A 16,500-nucleotide genomic window follows, 5' to 3' on the forward strand; every position below is an offset into this window, starting at 1 on the left:
CTAAAAGTGCATGTTCAAACCTATTTGGTGGATCCTTTGACACTTAAAGTGCATGCTCAAACATATAAATGTTCAAACCTATTTGGTGGATCTTTTTACACTAAAAGCGCATGCTCAAACATATAAATGTTCAAACCATGGAAGCAGGATTCTTCCCTGGGAGCCTTCAATTCCCGCTTCGATTCCCGCTTTCGATTCCCGTTTTGATTCCCGCTTTCGATTCCCGCTCTGGCAACCTTGGTTCAAACCTATTTGGTGGATCTTCCCCATTCCATCAGAAACAGAATGCCCTGGTTCAAAATTAATTTCTTTAGCTCTTCATTTAAAATCCTGCATCAGAATGCCCTTTTCTTCCCAATACCATCCCTCCAGTGTGTTTATGACAACCTTTTTTGTGCTAAAAGTGCATGTTCAAGCCTATTTGGTGGATCCTTTTACACTAAAAGTGCATGCTCAAACATATAAATGTTCAAACCTATTTGGTGGATCTTTTTACACTAAAAGCGCATGCTCAAACATATAAATGTTCAAACCTATTTGGTGGATCTTCCCCATTCCATCAGAAACAGAATGCCCTGGTTCAAAATTAATTTCTTTAGCTCTTCATTTAAAATCCTGCATCAGAATGCCCTTTTCTTCCCTATGCCATTCCTCCAGTGTGTTTATGACAACCTTTTTTGCGCTAAAAGTGCATGTTCAAACCTATTTGGTGGATCCTTTTACACTAAAAGTGCATGCTCAGTCAAATGTATAAATGTTCAAACCTATTTGGTGGATCATTTTACACTAAAAGTGCATGCTCAAACATATTTGGTGGATCTTCCCCATTCCATCAGAAACAGAATGCCCTGGTTCAAAATTAATTTCTTTAGCTCTTCATTTAAAATCCTGCATCACCCAACCCCATCCTAATAAATAGAAAAAAAATAATCGAAAGATACAACCCCCCCCCCCGCCCCCCCCCCCCATCCTATTTGGTGGACCCTTTTACACTAAAAGTGCATGCTCAGTCAAACGTATAAATGTTCAAACCTATTTGGTGGATCTTTTTACACTAAAAGTGCATGCTCAAACATATAAATGTTCAAACCTATTTGGTGGATCTTCCCCATTCCATCAGAAACAGAATGCCCTGGTTCAAAATTAATTTCTTTAGCTCTTCATTTAAAATCCTGCATCACCCAACCCCATCCTAATAAATAGAAAAAAAAAAATCGAAAGATAGAACACCCCCCCCCCCCCCCCCCCCCTAGCAAACACAAATCCAATTGATTAAAAACAGAGGAGAGAGGAGGACAGCGAATCAATCGACACATTTCATACGCCAAAATCCAACATTCGAGGAGAAATCTTCAAAAACAGACAAGACACAGAATGAAATCCATTCTCATTGCACTCCATATCTCCCATCTCATTCAGTTCTTCATTCAAAACCTTGCATCTTCCTATCCTATGTTGAAGAAAAAAAAAAGGGGAAATGATGAGTGTTGTAAGGGTCCACATATCAAATCTAAAATGCAATAAAAACAAGAACCAGGATCCCTAACAAGCCTGCATCCAGGTTACACAAGAACAGAGGAGAGATCATTAAACTCAATTGATCAAGAATGGAGGAGAGGACAGAATCAATCAACCTATTTTTCATTGAACTCCCCACCCATTATAATCCTACTGAAAAGATTTAAAAAACGTGGGCGAATAAATAAACGGCGTGGGCGAATAAATAAACGGACGTGGGGTACATATATGTTAAGCAAAAATGGCAAACAAGAAAGCTAGAAGCCTGAACAAAATCCATCATCCGAAAGAGAAGAAATCCTCAAATTTCTTCTGGTGGGGAGGGAGGGGTTGACAAAAAAACTCTGCAATTCATCAACAACAGATAGGACACTGAATCAATCCATTCTCATTGCATTCTACACATCTCACCATCTTCTTCTTCTCTTCATCTAAAATCTTGCAACTTCCACTACAATCCATACACATTACAAACCTCAACCCTCCACACCCCTCGCACCAGGCTATCGCTTGCGGAATCCCCTCAAACAACACCCCCAATTTTCTCTCCTCTTCCAACTTCAAAACCAAATCAACACCACCAATCAACCTTCCCTTCACAAAAACTAGAGGAACCCTCGCCTCCTTTTGCCCCATCAACACCCTCAATTCCTCCCTAAAACCCGAATCCATTGAAACATCTCTCTCGATCACCCGAACATTGTATGATTCTATAGTGGAACGGACGTTATTGCAGTCCTCGAATGTCTTCCTGATCCCCCTCAATGTCGTCGTATAGAGGATAACCACATTTTCCCCGCCAGGTGGGCACTTCTTTTCGAACGAATCAATGATTAAATCCGAATTTTCAGACTTTTGGCTTTTTGGTTTCGGAGAAAGCATCTTCTTGATCTGTTCTCCCTCATCGGAGAGTTCTCTTTCAAAAAATGCAAGAAGTTCTGGATCAAACAAAGGGCTAAGACTCCTTGTCGACATTGGGAACTTCTGGGTTTTAAAGAATGCATTTTCTTGATCCAATTTTCGGGACTTTTGGCTTCTGCGTTTTGGAGAAAGCATCTTCTTGATCTGTTCACCATCTTCATAGAGTTCCCTTTCGAAAAATGCAAGAAGCTCTGGATCAAACAAAGGGCTGAGACTCCTCGTCGAGAACCCTGAATTATGTCCAACACTATAATCTTTCAAATTGACAGGAGGGGTTTTGGACCAAATTTTTGAATGAGGTACTATAAAATTATGTATATTCTCCAAAGAACTGAAAGGCATCAAAACCTGTCTGGGATTTGAGTAATCCAAACTTCTCCTGACGTTAGACTCGCCTTTCCTATGCTTATTCTCTTTGGCCACAAATTTCTTATACTTATTTGGAGATTCCATCTTGTTCAAGAAATTGGAGCAATTCGTTCCATCAATAATCGCCGGTGAGAAATTGGGTATTTCATCATCAAGATCTTCCATCAACTCCCATGCATTGATGATCTCTGGTTCTACTAAAACCCTGTTTTGTGATTTAGGGAGGAGAAAATAAGGGGGAGATCTCATTGATTCTTTGATGGGTTCTCCATCGAGTTTCAGAACTCCGTAAGTGCTTGAAGTGAGGGAGACAATGTGATTGGAATAATCATCATTGCAGCCCAATAGAATTTCTTGTTTGAAATCTCTTCTTGTGACTTTGGATGAAATGCAGCCCATGGATATGTGGTTGTGTATTATTCCTCTGTTTTTTCTTTCTGTGATATCTTTTAAAAACGTCTGTTATAGAGGTTTTGAATATGAAAACGGTTGTTTGGGTTGTCTGTGGAGGGATTGTGATCCACAACGGTCATATACGGGCCCAACGGTCGGAATTAGACTTGATTAACGCGCGCACTCGGTCCAATTAACGATGCTGTTTCTCTTGTTTTAACAAATGCCGATAGTGCCCTTCTTACAATTATATCAGATGACGATAGTGCCCTTCACATTGTAAGAATTGAGACAGGGCCCGTGGTAGTCCTTTTCAGCCAAATCTGCTTGTCCGCCACAATCTTTACTGTATACGTGGCATTTCCCCTTGGTTCTATTGGAATCTTTAATATTGTGGGGCTCAAAATCCTAACCGTCCGACATGGAGCATTTATCATTTTACATGATTAAATTAGATTAGATTCAATGAATAACGGAGCTTTCATTCAGGGAAATGTTATCAGCACTACTGTCTTTTGATGATGGCACTCCTCACTTTATTAAAAGTACGGTATGGCCCGCACCATAGGATGAACCAAACTGTCCATTAGACGGGCCACAGCCTATGAGCCTAAGTGCGTGTTTGGGGTACCGTTTAAAACACCGTTTGGCGTTTGAAACACCGTTTTGGGGCCAAACGGCCGTTTGGGAGTGTTTGGGTGCGCAGCCACCGTTTGAAACGCCGTTTGAAACACCGTTTTGAACCCTCAAAACGGCGTTTTGCAAACGGAGGGGGGGAGGTCCGTTTGCAAAATGCCGTTTTGAACGGAGTTTTTGGGTATTGGGTTTTTACATGTTTACCCTCACCAAACCCATTTTTACACCTTTGTTTTTTTGGAAGAGCTTACATTACACCATACAAAATCTCTGATTATGGTTAATTTGGAAGGATATTATCATAACTTGTAAGTCTCTCTAAACAAAATTTGAATTGGGTTTGTTCCGATTATCTTTTATTCAAGCCTAAAAAAAGTAAGAAATTTTAGAAATATTTTTCCTTCCCTAACTTTTCCACAAAATTCTTGCCATACAAACATGACCGTAGTTCTTTAATTGGATTTTACCACCCAATGAGTTGCAAATTCCAATCAAAGAAGCTTAAAATAGAGAGAAAATGTGTGCTTATAAAAAAAATAAGAGGGTATTAAGAAAGAGAAATAAGAGAAAACTTGTCTGTTTTTTCCTGAATTGAAAATGATTCCCCACCTCCTCTTTAGCATATCCTATACCTTTTGTTTTGTATTTTTTTGGCAATGATGTTTAATTTTAGTAGTGTTTGAATGAGATCCTAATGACCTTTTAATATTGGGCCTAATGAGAGAGTAGTTGAGTTACATTGAGGCCAACTAAACAATGCCCTTTTGGTCATTTTACCACTAAAACTCTGTTTTGTGGCATTTGCAACCAAACACACAATACCTCCGTTTGCCGTTTAATATGCCGTTTTGATCTGGCCAATCAAACATGAAAACGCCGTTTGGCAAAACACCGTTTTGAACCAAAACACCGTTTTGCAAAACGGCGTTTTAAACGCTATTTCAAACGGTACGCCAAACACACCCTAAATAGGCTGTGCCCCAAAAATTATTTCCATAGGTTGATCCTATCCCTCCGATCTATAGAGGGTTAGGATCAACGCTCTAACATTCATATCAGAGGGTTAGGATCAGCCTGTGGAAATGATTTTTGGACGGTTTGGATCATCCTATGGTGCGGGCCATACCGTGCTTTTAATAAAGTTCGGAGTGCCATTAGACCTGGCAAACGGGCGGGCCGGGCCGGATTTGACCCGGCCCGTACGGGTCCGGGTCAAACGGGCCGGGTCAAAGTGACCCGGAAAATTCTACGGGTCATTGACATTGGACCCGCACCCGGCCCGTACGGGCCGGGTCGACCCGCGGGTCACCCGGATTTTTGACGTATTTTTTAAGAGTTTTTTTTTTATTTAGGGATTTGCTAGCCACCTTCTCCTGGGCTATTTTTCGGCTTGTAGCCCCTCCTTTGCTGCAAAGATTGGGTGAAGTACGGTCTGGGGCAAAGGTTGCTAGCAACAAAAGAATAAAGAGAAGTAATCATTACGGATTTTTGAAATATTCTCAGAATTTCTAAGTTTGAAATGAAAAATTACCGTAAAAAGGTCAAAAGTAAAAAAATTACATATAAAATATGACAATTACCGAGAAAACTACGGAAAAAAGTAAAAAAACCGTCTTTTGCACTTTTTTACGGGCACCCGCGGGTCCACCCGACCCGGCCCACTTTTGACGGGCCGGGTGGACCCGCGGGTCAATTTCTAACGGGTCACCAACAGGTGACCCGGACCCGTAAATTTACGTGCGGGCCGGGTGGACCCGCGGGTCCGGGTCACTTTTTGCCAGGTCTAAGTGCCATCATCAAAATATAGAAGTGCTGAAAACATTTCCCTTGATTTAATGATCATGATTGTGCCCTTGGTACAATATTTTTTAGCAGCGGACGGCATCAATAGAAGTGGGTCCCACCACGTGTTTTTCACTTACAATATAATCGCCACACGTTTGATGAAAATGATGGGATCAGCTTGTACATTGCATATGTTTCCACTTTCCAATTGAGCATATGTGGGTCCATCGTTCTCACTAAATGTCGAACGCAGGTGTGCTGCAATATCTCTATATTGGAGGGGTGGGGCCCATGTGGCCACGGGAGTATTGCTCTTTTGGGCCCCACTGTTAAGATAATCTTCTAAGTATCTGAGTGTGCCCTACATGTAACATGTGTATGTGACCGTTGATCTAGTGGGCGGCCAGAAATTGGGCTCATGACTGTTGGGTAGGGCTGCAACAGGGTCGGGTTGGGTAGGGTTGGGTTTTTCAAAACCCTAGCCCAACCCTGGATCCCATTATCTCGGCCCTGACCCTGCCCAAAAACCTCAACCCATTGCCCGCTCTACAAGGCTCAGTGATGGCCCTGTCCCATCCTGATTGGGCAGGACCAGCCCTAATTGACCCTAGTGCAAATACCTGTTAAGAGTGCCAAAAATAAAGCAACCACTTATCATATAGAACAAAATGATCAATAAACAGAGAAAGGGAACAAAATAAGACAAAATGAATTCAACAACATGACGGGCAACAGAGACAATTAATAATAATAATCTAAAGAAACATCAATCCAAGATAATAGAAAACATTAGCAAAAGAAACATGCAAAGATGGTTCAATTCTATAATAGAAAACTTAGGGTCAGGGCGGGTCAAGGTACCCGAGGCATTAACCTAGAACCCGACCCGACCTGACCTGAGTCAGGTCTAAAAAAATGAACCCTAACCCGCCCTCAGGGTTGGAAAATCCAGCCCTGGTTCGGGCTCAGCGCGGGTCAGGGCTGACAGGGCCAAACTTGCACCCCTACTGTTGGGACCTCTCTCTTTCTCAATTATATGAAGAACAAGCGGACATCCTATTATTCAGCTCGTCTTCACCGTATGATGGAAGTACTGCCCCTTTGATATTTGATCCAACAACAGCACAGTTTTTATTGTTGGATCAAATATCAAGGGCAGAATGATGAATACGAGCATGTCTCATCATTATCGTAAAAATTCTCTCTCTCTCTCTCTCTCTCTCTCTCTCTCTATATATATATATATATATATATATATATATATATATATATATATATATGAGAAAACATTTCCTACACACTTGTGTAGATAAGTTACCTACACACAAGCTTAAAATACAGTGGGGGCCCACATTGTTTGGGTGATCCAAACCATTCATTTGAATGGTCCTCACAGAGATAGGGTGTCCACAAAAAATCAAATCCATAGGATCATCCCAACCCTACGATTAGTGGAGGTAAAATGGACGTGTATAAACCTTCACAAATTAGTCCATTTTTTGCCTCCATTTTTTGTGGACACCCTATCTTTGTGAGGACCATTCAAATGAATGGGTCACCAATTAAGGCACATGGGATAAGCAAAGTACGGTGAAGAAAGTGAAAGGGGAAAGTCTTGAGTTATATGAACAAGGTTGGAAGTTTTGATGCTTCCCTATGGCAGAGTTGGTTACAAGAAAATTCGGGCGTTGCTGGTTTAGAGTAAAGTTCATGATATCTGGTCTACGAGGTTTGTAAGTAAATATTAGGGTTTTTGCAAAAGAAGTACTCTAATTTGCATTAATTGGAAAAATAGTCTTCTAGTTTGACAATTTGCCAATAGAGTTGGGTTGGGCACGTAGCTTGGTGGTCCAAGCTTTATATCTCAACCTTGGGGTCAAAGGTTCAATCCCAGCTTACCTACGCAACAAAGTTTGCAAATAGAATCATCACAATCAGAATCTTATTTAGATCCTGCTTGATTTCAATGTTTGACTTACAAAAATAGGATTATAGTATTTAGATCCTGTTTGATTTCATTGTTTGACTTACAAAAATAGGATTATAGGATGGAATTGACACCGTGGTGGCATTTTGATTCTGCCCTGGTCGGAATAATTTTTCTATTAAATTTTAAAGTGGAATTCTAGACTGAAGGGAGCCCTTGCAAAAAAGAGGTGAAGGGGCTCTCCCATTGGCTGCACATCACCATCATTTTGACTTTTCAGCAGTTATTAATGCATGATGGTGATGTGTAGCCAATAGGAGAGCCCTTTCACCTCTTTTTTGCAGGGGCTCCCTTCAGTTTAGACTTCCTCAATTTTAAATCATATTTATTTTAATTTTTTTCAGCCTTTTACTGAAGAATCAGATCTGCGATCGGAGTATGATCCTGATCCCGATTTCTGATTCCGGAAATCTAAGCACAGCCTATAATGGATATGGGATGAAGTGGTAAAAGAATTGGGAAACTTAAACAAAAGGGGATTTGCAAAATCAAATAATTTACATTTTACCATATCTCAACTATGCAAAGAAAATTATATTTAGTTTATGGTGGTCGGTATTGCCACCCTGAAAATTAGAGGCTCGACACCCTTCCCAAATCGTGTTCTATGTAAGATGGTAAAATTAAAACTAATAACATACACTTAAATGTTTAGAAATGCGTAACCAAGTAGCTCCCTCTATTCTTATCTCATTAATTTGTTCGGTTTGGTCGGTGAACATCAAACTTAGACCTGAGGTCGAATGCAAACTGAAGACTATAACTTTTTCTAGAGCGGTAGACTCCGGAGATGATCAATTTCAATGTGATCCCACATGTGATGACTTTCAGCACTCTTGTTTTGATATTGATACTCACATTGGCTAATTGATTTCATCGACAATGAAAGACATTGGCACTCTCCTCACTGATTCGAATTCAATGAGAGACGTATAGGGTCTCTGTTCTTATTTGCAAAACTTTTATAGCCACAATAATATTCATTAACAATAGGCACTTTTATGTCTCTAATTTATATATATAATCCATTTTTCGAAATAAGAGTTTCTAAAAAAAAAATTGTAGTTAAAATAATAAAGCCTTTTGATTTAAAATGTAATTAGTGCCACTATCGCTTCGATATAGACTATAATAATAATGTAAATGAGTTGCCTTATTATTTTTCCACTATCCACGTAAATCACATCATCTGGAACCTTATTTAGGGAAATTAATTTAATGCATGACATCTTCACCTGTTTTAAAGAAGAGGCTTGTTTCACCTCTGGCACGAGCCCAAAAATCAGCCTTTCACATTTATGTGAACGGCTGAGATTATTCTCCATATAAAACATGTTTTTTATATCTCAACCCTTCACAAAAAGGTTAAAATAATCTATTTAAATAATCAGCAATGGCTTTGTCATACGAAACCATAATTCCAAAGAAAACAGGATGCTAAACTGTGGGGCTCGCGGTTCCAATGATGTGTTCGTGTCCACACTATCAAATGCTGCCAGGGTGCGTCACGGATTGCATATGCAAAACAAAACCAATGAGCTAATAAAAATTGTCTTTTACGAGGGAATTTTGTAAGCTTCTTATCTTAAATAATATTGATAGAATTCGTTTGGTATGGGTTGAACCTGTGCCCTCAACGGAGCATGAGACTCGAACTTATACTTAATTCATCATTTATTATATATATATATATATATATATAAGGAAAGTGTTAAGCTCACCAATCATATGGGTCCCATATTTTCTGTGGTGATCCAAACCATTCATTTGCAAGGCCCTATCATAGATAGGGTGTGTACCAAAAATTAGCTTCATAGGATCATCCTAATCCCTTCATTTGTGGAGGACAAAAATGGGCAGATTTGTGGACAAATAATGTCTGTCCATTTTGACCTTCACAAATGGATGGGTTAGGATAATCCTATGGAGCCGATTTTTGGTATATACCCCATCTATGTAAGGGCCTTTCAAATGAATGCTTTGGATTATCCTAACAAAGTAAGCCCCAATGTGATTTGGCGCTTAAGCTCACCATAAGTTTGGTGAGCTTAAGCTCACCAACACTTTCCTCTCTCTCTCTCTCTCTCTATATATATATATATATATATATATATATATATATATATATATATATATAGAGAGAGAGAGAGAGAGAGAGAGAGAGAGGGAGGAAAATTATTGTGAGCTTGAAGCTCATATAGCTTATATGAGCTTGAGAGCCAAACACATGGGTCCCACATTTTTTGTGGTGATCCAAACCATTCATTTGTAAGGCTCCATCACAGATAGGGTGTTTACCAAAAATCAGCTCCATTGGATCATCCAAACCCCTCCAAAAGCAAAGGGCAAAAATGGGCAGATTTGTGGCGAATGGTGTCTGTCGATTTTGCCCTTCACTTTTGGATGGGTTAAGATGATCCTATGGAGTTGATTCTTTGCACACACCCTATCTATGTAAGGGCCTTTCAAATGATTGCTTTGGATCATCCTAACAATGTGGGCCCACATGTGTTTGAGCCATCAAGCTCATATAAACTATATGAGCTTCAAGCTCACAATCATTTTCCTCATATGTATAAAGGATACCATACTGGATTTCAGAGGTGAGTAATATATTGAATTTTTATTAGGATATGTGGCTAAGGCCATGTTTGCCGGCCTTAAAAAAAATTTCCATGGAATATTAGCATACCAAGTGTTGAGACAAAGGTAGGGAGATGGGGAGAATTGAGAAAGCATGGGTGAGGAGATGATTGAAAGTGGCAGAAAATTAAGGAATATAAAAACTCTATTTTTGAATAGAGTTTTTCTTTAATTTCTTTATTTTTTCAGCCACTTCTCACCATCTCGTCACACTTATGTCCTCTCAAACCCTCGTCGCCCCTTTCCCACCATTTGATAAACTAATATTTTCGGGAAAAAAGCTTTTGTGGCTGGCACATATCATATGTCCTGAACTTAATATCTATTGTTTTCCCTTAAAAACACTATTTTTAGGCATGAGCATCAGAGTAAAAATAGTTGAAAGTCTGATAAAGTTGGACCTTTCCTTGTCACAAAGAAAACCATATAATATATAATTGTAGTTGTATTAATTTGACATGAATATAAATGCGTACTTGCCTTCTAGAAACCTTACTGTACATAAAGAAACAAAAAAGTGTCATTTCTCCCATGTTTTATCTCAATCACCACAACACCACTGCAAATAACCATTGAGATGGATAGGATGCTTTATTAACAGTCATTTTTGGGCCCCACAGATGCCATGCAGGCATCATCAAGGCAGCCAATTTGGATGGCAAACACATGTCCTACCCATTGTCATCGGTCCCACATTGATCAGATGACTTCAACCACTTGATCCATTCTGCCCTATCTATTTGAATTGCAAGAATTATATTTAGGGCAATGATATTTTCCCCTCTCTAATGGATATTTTCCCCTCCTTTAACAGAAATTGTTAACTTTTAAAGCATTTGGAGTTAACGGTTGCATCTCCCCCCCTCCTTCATATATCCTAACAGTATCTGTTAGGGAGGGGGGGGGGGGGGGGGGGGATATCACTGCCCTATATTTCTGATCAAGGGAAACAAAATTTCTTGAGAAATCTTTTCTTTCCATGAAGAGGGGAATTCCTTATAATAGAGGAATTTGCTAGGGACCACTGCATAAGGGATTTCACGGAACGAGTGTTGCATGAGAGAGCAGCCACACAGGCTCCCTTCTCAACAAGTACTGTATTGCCCACACCATAGGATGATTCAAACCGTCCATTTGATGGGCTGCAACATAAATAGGTTATGCTCCAAAAATGATTTCCATAAGCATGATCCCGACCCTCCGATCTGTAGGGGTTTCCCAAATATGAAGTTCCTCTATGGATCGGAGGGCTATGAGCATCTTATGGAAACGATTTTTGGGCACAACCAATTTACATTGTGGCCCATCAAATGGACGGTTTGAATCATCCTATGGTGTGTGCCCTCCATTATTTTTTTTGGAAAATACTGGACCAGACGGGCTTACACAACATAAAACTAGTGGATATAGTACTGGCGCATGTAAGAATTCTTAACCATTCTTCTTGTGGGTCCCATTATAGACAAAAAAGTATCATATATCAACGGATAATCCAAGACAGAAAAAACAGATGGTTCACATTTACATGCATTGATGGGGTAATTAGAGTCTGATTCAAAATAGGTCATAGCAAGTCCGGGCCCACTTGTTGAACGGTCAAGATCTTGCATCGTTAGTTGGTGCACAGCAGGTGGAGTGGGATCACCCCATGTGAGAAGCAAGCACGGCGAAACCACAGCTTACCTAAACTACTAAAGCAATTCCCTAATATGGATCTATAGAAAATGCATTTCGCCGCTGGTCTGTCGCATGTCAGACCAGCCACCCGTGAATGGAGACAAAAGTTCCATTCAATTCACGGGTGGCTGGTCTGACATGCGACAGACCAGCCGCGAAATGCATTTTGTGATGGTGGCTAGCAATTCCATAATAAATAAATAGCATTTCTTCCAGCGAAGGTGGCTTTAGCTTTATTTAGGTAGACAAAGCCATAGCTTGTGATCTTGTTGCTTTTCTTAATCTTCATTATTACAAGAAGAAAAACACAGATTATGACTTCTCCATTATTAAATATAAATTAATCTCCATGAGCATCTAAAAATTTTGGCATAAAGAAAAAGTCCACACTATTTTGAAAACTAAGATAGTAATTTGGAAAGTATTAAACTTGCAAAAAATACAAATTGAAGTATAGATTTTCAAACATAAAATCATAATTTTGATGAATTAAATCTTAATTTGGTAAAGGGGTTTTTCAATGACACCCCTGATAAAACACCTAAATTATGTCATGCTCCCTACTTTTTCTACCCAATTTCACTTCCCTCATTTTTCATGCTCTGTGATACTTTACATTCTCAAATTACCCATTAAAAAACTCTCTCTCTTTGTCCCAAAATCATTAAAGCTGTAAGTGCAGGGACATGTTTCCGTTCAAGTAGAATCCTAAACATGGGTGGGTCTGTTTGGTTGTGCAAAATTCGGGATGGCTTAGGTGTTTTGCTTGGGATTTGAGTACCATATCAGCTAAACCCCTTGTTTGGTTGCCAAAATAGCATTGACATCGTAAGAATATCTCGTTGCTAATAATTGGGGCATTGGTTAACCAAAAATCCCATTTGGAGCATTGGTTAACCAAATGTAGGGAGCATTAGATGACTAATCCTGACCATTCACATCAAAATAAGTGGGGCCCAGAAATAAGTGAGACTGAGAGGTGATTTCTCGTGTCTCATGCTAAGCGGTCTTCCATTCGACTATTCCTTCTCTAGTGCTTTCCTTTTTGTCCTTTTTTTCCCACACCTTTCTTTCTTTCTCGAAGGTTTCCTTTCCGTCATTTTCACACACACGCCCCATCAAATAAAACCGTGTGAAACCAACGCAAGTCAGTGCCAAACAGTGTTTCAAAAAAGGGTCGTGCGCCCCCTTTTCTTCCCCAGCCAGCCCCCTGTAGTCTATTTATGACTGCCCTTTACACTGCAAGGGGGTGAGCTCAAGGAAGAAAAAGGGCCGAATATATCATTTCCCTTCACCAAATTCTCAAAACCCACTTTATTTTATTTTCTCCAGCCTATAAAAGGCCATCTAATATCGGCCTCTCTTCGTATCTTTCTCCCTCTCTCACCAACGAACGCACTGAGACACAAAGTCGATGCCACACGTCGATCTCGAAACCCTAATGTGCGGTGGTGACCGCAAAATCGTCTGCGAAACCCTAATCGACGGTGAGCCACTGCCGGAAAATCCAGATTTTCCGGCCAAAGCTCCCGACCTTCCGGCAGAGTCTTTCCGTCTACGGAAAGACGAAGAAATCGATTGGGTAGATCGAAATGCCGTCTTTGAGCGGAAACAATCAACAAGGGGGAATTCTAATTCTAATTCTATTTCGAATTCGAATTTGGGTCCGAATTCGGGTTCAGCCTCTCAGAGATTTTATTCTCATTCGAAGTCCAAAGCCTCTATCCTCGGTCTGCCGAAGCTTCCAGATTCCGGCCAACTATGTCAACATCTCCGGCGGAGTTACCTGCCGGCGAGTATTCGAATCTTCCCGAAACAGTCGGGGAAATCGGTGGTGACGGAAATGGAGCCTGCCTCCCCCAAAGTGTCATGTATTGGTAGGGTCAGGCCCAAGGAGAAGAAGAAAGGAAGGCGAAGGAAAGATCAGAAAAAGGCGACGGAAGAAAAACCGGTGCCGGAAAAGAAGACGTTTTGGGCGAGTTTCCTGGCGGTTTTCCGGCTCGGTTGCCGCCACAGAGGTGCCGTGGAATGTGATGACGAATCTCCGGCGGGATATTCGAACAGTAATAAAATCCCAGTGGTTGGGGCAAAGATCCTGGTGAAAGAACCGGAACCGCAGTCTGACCCGCCCGGTTTGACCGGGTTGAAGCGGTTCGCGTCCGGTAGGCGAGCGGGGTCGTGGCGTAGTTCTGATGACGTGGAATTCGAGAGGGATTTCCACGTGGAGGATTCTGATACGTTGGATCGGAATGGGATCTGGAGCCCCCGTGCCATCAGCCGTCCCAGAGAGTTGGATTGCGATCGCGGCCGGGAGTTTGTGGGGCCCGCTTCTTGTTGAATTCGGTGGACACGTGGCTGGGTTTAATATCGGATTCCTCGTCTAGCAGCTAAAGGGCTGAGACCCTCGTCGAGAACCCTGAATCATGTACAACAATATAATTTTTAAAATTCATGGGGGGTGTTTTGGACCAAATACTTGAATCAGGTTCTACAAAATTATGTATATTCTCCAAAGAACTGAAAGGCTTCAAAACCTGTTATGGGTTATTCCATCTTCTTCAAGAACTTGGACTCGGTGCAGTTAACGATTTTGTTTCTCTTTGTTTTATCAAATGACGATAGTGCCCTTTAGACTGCAGTCCCGTGGTAGTCCCACCTTGTCAACCAAAATTTGATTGTCCGCCACAATCTTCACTGTACACGTGGCATTTTGTCTCTGGAATATGTAATCCTTTGGATGTGAAAATCCTAGCCATCCAATTGCCGACATGGACAAATGGTTAATTAGAAATTTTCAATGGATGGGATTCAATGAGTGGGTGGGAGACCTCTGATTTAACGATCATGATTGTCCGGTTGGTACAATTTTTAAACTGTGACCCATCAATAGTAGTGGGTCCCACCAGGTGGGGTTCCAAATACAATATACCCACATGTGTGTGGAAATGATGGGACCCACTCGGATATTGCATGGATTTTCAACTGAACATATGTGGGTCCCATCGTTCCTAGATGTTGATTTAAGGTGTGCTGTGCTGTGACATCTACACAGGAGTGTTGCTCTTGTGGGGCCCACTGTGGATTAGACGAGGAATTTGGAAGTGTTACGTTTTAACACGTCTCAGTCTAAGTGCTGGCTTTAGATATATCATATAGTAGAGTTTTACAGGCTTTTACTATGTGTCCCTTTTTGCTAGAAATTTTGGGCGCGGCCGGTTTTACTATTTGCAACAAGGGGCTTCGTTAGCTTCTGCTCTTAAGTGGTTTATAAATAGATTGAGATTTGAGAGCGAGAGAGAGCATCATTTGTTTTGATAGCGACATTGTGACACGCTTCGTTTTATAAGACACATTTTTGATTGGCTGTTATAGCTTTTTAGAAGATATACTTGCCAGTAAAGAACAATTAGAGAAATGCTTAGTAAAATAAGGTAGAAGTGTTAGGTCGTTCTCTCTCCAAGGGTTTTTTCTTCTTCTAATCTTGCTAGGGCTTTGATCCAAGGTTATTAGGCTTCTTTTATGGTGTTTTGGGGGTTGTGAAGACCTTGGGAAGAAGGTTTTTGTTCTTGCTTGGGTTGAAGGAAGAAGATTTTTTACCCTTGTCTATAATTTTCTATTGTTCATAGTGAATTTCTACTTGTCGGATTGCCCACGGAGTAGGCCAAGTGCCGAGCCATATGAATCTCTTATGTCTCTTGTTTCTTTCTTTATTTCACCACATACTTCTGTTGTTGCATACACTTGTTTGGGCTAATTCCGTGGGCCGTCGGAGGGTACTTGCCATTGTCTGCTTTGAGTAGTGTCATGGATTTCTAGCATCAGGTTTTTGCTGCAACAATTCGTTTCTAAAATTCAGGTTTTAGCTTGTAAAATCTAGGATTTTAAAATCCTGGACTATAAAATCAATGTATTCAAATGGTCATCTAGTTTAGTGATCGATGCTGCACCTGGAAAATTAGAGGCATGCCACTCTTCTCAAATGAAATCGTGCAGTATATAAGGAGGTAACATCGAATAGACCAACATGATCTTAGATGTTTAGAGATGCGTAAATAACTGCTTTCCTTTCTAATCCCATAATCGTGTTTGTAGAAAAGAAGAAAACTTAGACATGTGGTGGAATATGGACTGAGGACAACTAGGGGTGTAAACGAGCCGAGCCGAGCCGAGCCAAGATTGGCCAGGCTTGGCTCGGCTCGTTAAGCTCAAAAACTCGGCTCGGGCTCGGCCAGGCTCACATGCCTTATCGACCTTGGGTTATATTAAGTTCACACCCCTCATCTTCCCTAGACAGTCCTATCTAATGTAATTGGACTACTCTTTTTACACTACGAGGGGTGGTCCAAGTAACAAATGGGGTTCCAAAAAAGAAGTGACATATTTTGCCTCTCCTTTTCACTCCCTGGACAACCCTTTTAGTGTGTGTGTGTGTGTGTGTGTGTGTGTGTGTGTGTGTGTGTGTGTGTGTATTAAATTCTTAACAAGCCAAGCCAGGCCTAGCTCGGGCTCGGCTCGTTAAGGATTCGAGCCGAGCTCGAGCGAGCTTCTGAGCCAAAGCCAAAATTGACACC

At 40.8% G+C, this 16,500-nt stretch overlaps 2 protein-coding genes across 2 annotated transcripts; one reads left to right on the top strand and one right to left on the bottom strand.

Annotated features, from left to right (window-relative positions):
• Positions 1–1,291: 1,291 nt before the first annotated feature.
• On the bottom strand, positions 1,292–3,276 carry LOC143876661 (Glutaredoxin family protein). Its single transcript, XM_077378348.1, has one exon. It carries the CDS (start codon positions 3,205–3,207, stop codon positions 1,873–1,875), a length of 1,335 nt encoding a protein of 444 aa, XP_077234463.1. The 5' UTR covers positions 3,208–3,276; the 3' UTR covers positions 1,292–1,872.
• A 10,004-nt stretch (positions 3,277–13,280) lies between these two features.
• Positions 13,281–14,567, top strand: LOC143876662 (uncharacterized). The gene has a single exon (XM_077378349.1). It carries the CDS (start codon positions 13,344–13,346, stop codon positions 14,265–14,267), a length of 924 nt encoding a protein of 307 aa, XP_077234464.1. The 5' UTR covers positions 13,281–13,343; the 3' UTR covers positions 14,268–14,567.
• Positions 14,568–16,500: the final 1,933 nt, after the last annotated feature.

This window comes from Tasmannia lanceolata, unplaced genomic scaffold, assembly GCF_043159265.1.
Source record: "Tasmannia lanceolata isolate RefF3 unplaced genomic scaffold, GAP_Taslan_0.1 ptg000005l, whole genome shotgun sequence".
NCBI lineage: Eukaryota > Viridiplantae > Streptophyta > Magnoliopsida > Canellales > Winteraceae > Tasmannia > Tasmannia lanceolata.

Bases quoted from the DNA above. Each gene is read 5' to 3' on its own strand.
- LOC143876661 (XM_077378348.1), bottom strand. From the start codon at position 3,207: ATGGGCTGCATTTCATCCAAAGTCACAAGAAGAGATTTCAAACAAGAA.
- LOC143876662 (XM_077378349.1), top strand. From the start codon at position 13,344: ATGCCACACGTCGATCTCGAAACCCTAATGTGCGGTGGTGACCGCAAA.